The sequence below is a fragment of the Alosa sapidissima genome, chromosome 10 (assembly GCF_018492685.1).
Source record: "Alosa sapidissima isolate fAloSap1 chromosome 10, fAloSap1.pri, whole genome shotgun sequence".
In the NCBI taxonomy this organism is placed as follows: domain Eukaryota; kingdom Metazoa; phylum Chordata; class Actinopteri; order Clupeiformes; family Clupeidae; genus Alosa; species Alosa sapidissima.
Genome location: NC_055966.1, coordinates 7,562,644 through 7,565,143, shown reverse-complemented (window position 1 = coordinate 7,565,143; position 2,500 = coordinate 7,562,644). Strand labels below are relative to the sequence as shown.

The following is a 2,500-nucleotide window of genomic DNA, read 5'->3' as shown; positions in this document are numbered from 1 at the left end:
AGGCGGTGGGCGAGGACGTGGACGCGGGTCCGTGGGGATTGGCGGAGAGGTCCGAACGCTCGGAGGGGTCGGCGGGCGAGAGGTGCAGCAGCAGCTTGGACAGCGTGAGCCGGAGCAGCTCCACCGATCCGGACGGGGTGGTGATGTCATCACAGAGCGCCAGGCTGGCCTCACTCAGCAGCACGCGGAACGACAGAGTCTGTTTGGACAGCCTGAGGAGGAGGGGAGAGAGTGCGCAGATATAGAGAGAGAGAGAGAGAGAGAGAGAGAGAGAGAGAGAGAGAGAGAGAGAGAGAGAGAGAGAGAGAGAGAGAGAGAGAGAGAGAGAGAGAGAGAGAGAGAGAGAGAGAGAAAGAAAGAAAGAAAGAAAGAAAGAAAGGCAGAAAGCACACAGTGGCCCAATTACACAGAGAGCAACTCTGTTGTCTGCTGTTCTCACAGGAAATGAGTCCCACATTGGCTTCAGGGGTGTTGAGTGTTTAATGAGGACCAGTGGTGCCCCCTTGTGGTGGCTAATTAAAGTGTTTGTCAAGATTAGTGTGCTGGCTGTGATGTGAGCGAGTGTGTCAGTGAATCATAAACTCCAGGAGGTGTTAACAGAGAACAACATGTGCTTTTATGGGCCAGTGGTGTGCAGAGGAGATGATGTGATTGATGTGTGTTTTAGGTAAGTGTGTTTATGTGAGTGGTTAGTGTGTGAATGTGTAATTGTTTCTATATTGTGTATGTGTGTGTGGTCTTGAGTGTGTTTATTTATTGCCTAAATCCGTGCATGTGTATGTAGGTGGGTGTATATATATATATATATGTGTGTGTGTGTGTGTGTGTGTGTGTGAGGAGAGGAGGAGTACCTGTGGTGTTGACTGATGATGGTCCCAGCACAGCTCTCAGGGGCCAGTGTGAGGATGACCGTGGCTCCATGCTGAAGAACATCCACATACAGGCAGCCAAAGCTGGGCAGGAACACCACCTACACACACACACACACACACACACACACACACACACACACACACAGACACACACAAGGAATGTTAGCAACAGTCCAGAGATTACGAAATCTACTTGCAAAACAACATTCACAGAACACCACAAAAGGGTTCCATGAAAATCTGACATATTCAGACAGAATCCTTTTCCTGGATGGCACGTGACACCTCATTGCATCAGTCATTTCCCAGGGTGCTTTGCATCAGCGTGACTCAAGCAGCCTTTGGCCTGGAAGAGTGTGGCTCTGGGAAAGCCCGGGGACTTCCTCCCACAAGGCACCGCACATTTCCTACCAGTCTTCCAGCAGTGAGTGGCGGCGGCTTCTCCCAGAACACCCCGAACACCCCCCCCAACCCCAGGCCAAACTTCCCCCTGACTGTGCCAGGCATTAGCGGCACATCCAGCACCAGCAGCCTGCTCTGGAGCGTCCTCAAAGAGACCCCCCACCACCACCACAACCCTCAACCACACAGCGCTAAGATCCCTGGTGTTCAGAGCCTTCATGACTTTCACAGGCCTCTCTCCTTCCCTCTCTATCCCTCTCTCTCTCTCTTTCTCCCTCTCTCCCTGCCTGCACAGGCTGCCAGAGACATTCACTGGCTCGTTGAGCGTCTAGTTCATGTTTAGGGACAGCTCATGGCTCTGTGCTGCTTTTAATCATTCCCTGGGCTTCACACGCTCTGGACACGCACATCTCCTCGGCTTAGCGACGGCTCCGTGCAATACCGAGAATGAAGAAACGTATAAATAAATTACGGCAAAATAAACGCACTGACAAATGGATCTTGATGCGGTGCAAAAACATGGAGCAGATATAATGCAATCAGTACTTCGCTGAGATGATAATGGGTTGTTATCGTGTCAGAGGTTTTGCTTGGATAGTGAATTGATAACAACTTGTTGAACACTATGGGTCTTTGGGTTGTTTGGGCTACATTTGAGATTTTCTCTCTGATATCAGCGTGTGTGTGTGTGTGTGTGGTTGACTTAAGAACACACACAAAAACGCAGTGGCACTGCATCTCCAGCGTTGAACCTAGTTGGGCTCCGTGACCTTTGACCCCATGGTAAATTGATCAGTAGGTGCCCCGAGGGGGGGCATGTCTCCGATGAGCAGGAATGTTCAAGCATCCCGTCAAGCGCTAACCCGTGCCGTCACAACAGCCCTGTTCTCGCTCTGCCCGGGGCTGTGACCTCTGACCCCCTGCGTAAGCTGAGCCAGACACCCAGTCCCTGAACCCACCGTGCCCCAGACACAACCGTAAGTACACCTTCTACCAACACACACAGACACACACACACAGTCTGACACCATGGCCAAGGTTAAGCAGACCCCCTACCCCCCTGCTACATGCCTTCGGTCAAATCCCAGCTGGATGCTCCAGGCCCAGTGCCTGACTCCTGACATGTAGTCACACAACATGCAGCTTACAAATGTGGGCACACTAAACACAAAAGTTCATCTACCTTCCACACTCATGGAAACACACACGGCTATCTCTGGCAGTTC

The 2,500-nt window shown here is 51.6% G+C and overlaps 1 protein-coding gene across 1 annotated transcript in view; it reads right to left on the bottom strand.

Annotated features, from left to right (window-relative positions):
• The window catches only part of LOC121720892 (vacuolar protein sorting-associated protein 13B-like), a 304,282-nt gene that overhangs the window by 9,099 nt on the left and 292,683 nt on the right, over positions 1–2,500 (bottom strand). Inside the window, exons 51-52 of the mRNA XM_042107363.1 lie at positions 852–970; positions 1–212 (exon numbers count right to left, since the gene is read on the bottom strand). The exon at positions 1–212 is cut by the window's left edge and continues 732 nt beyond it. Coding sequence (XP_041963297.1) covers positions 1–212; positions 852–970 — 331 coding nt within the window. The remainder of the gene's footprint in view (positions 213–851; positions 971–2,500) is intronic.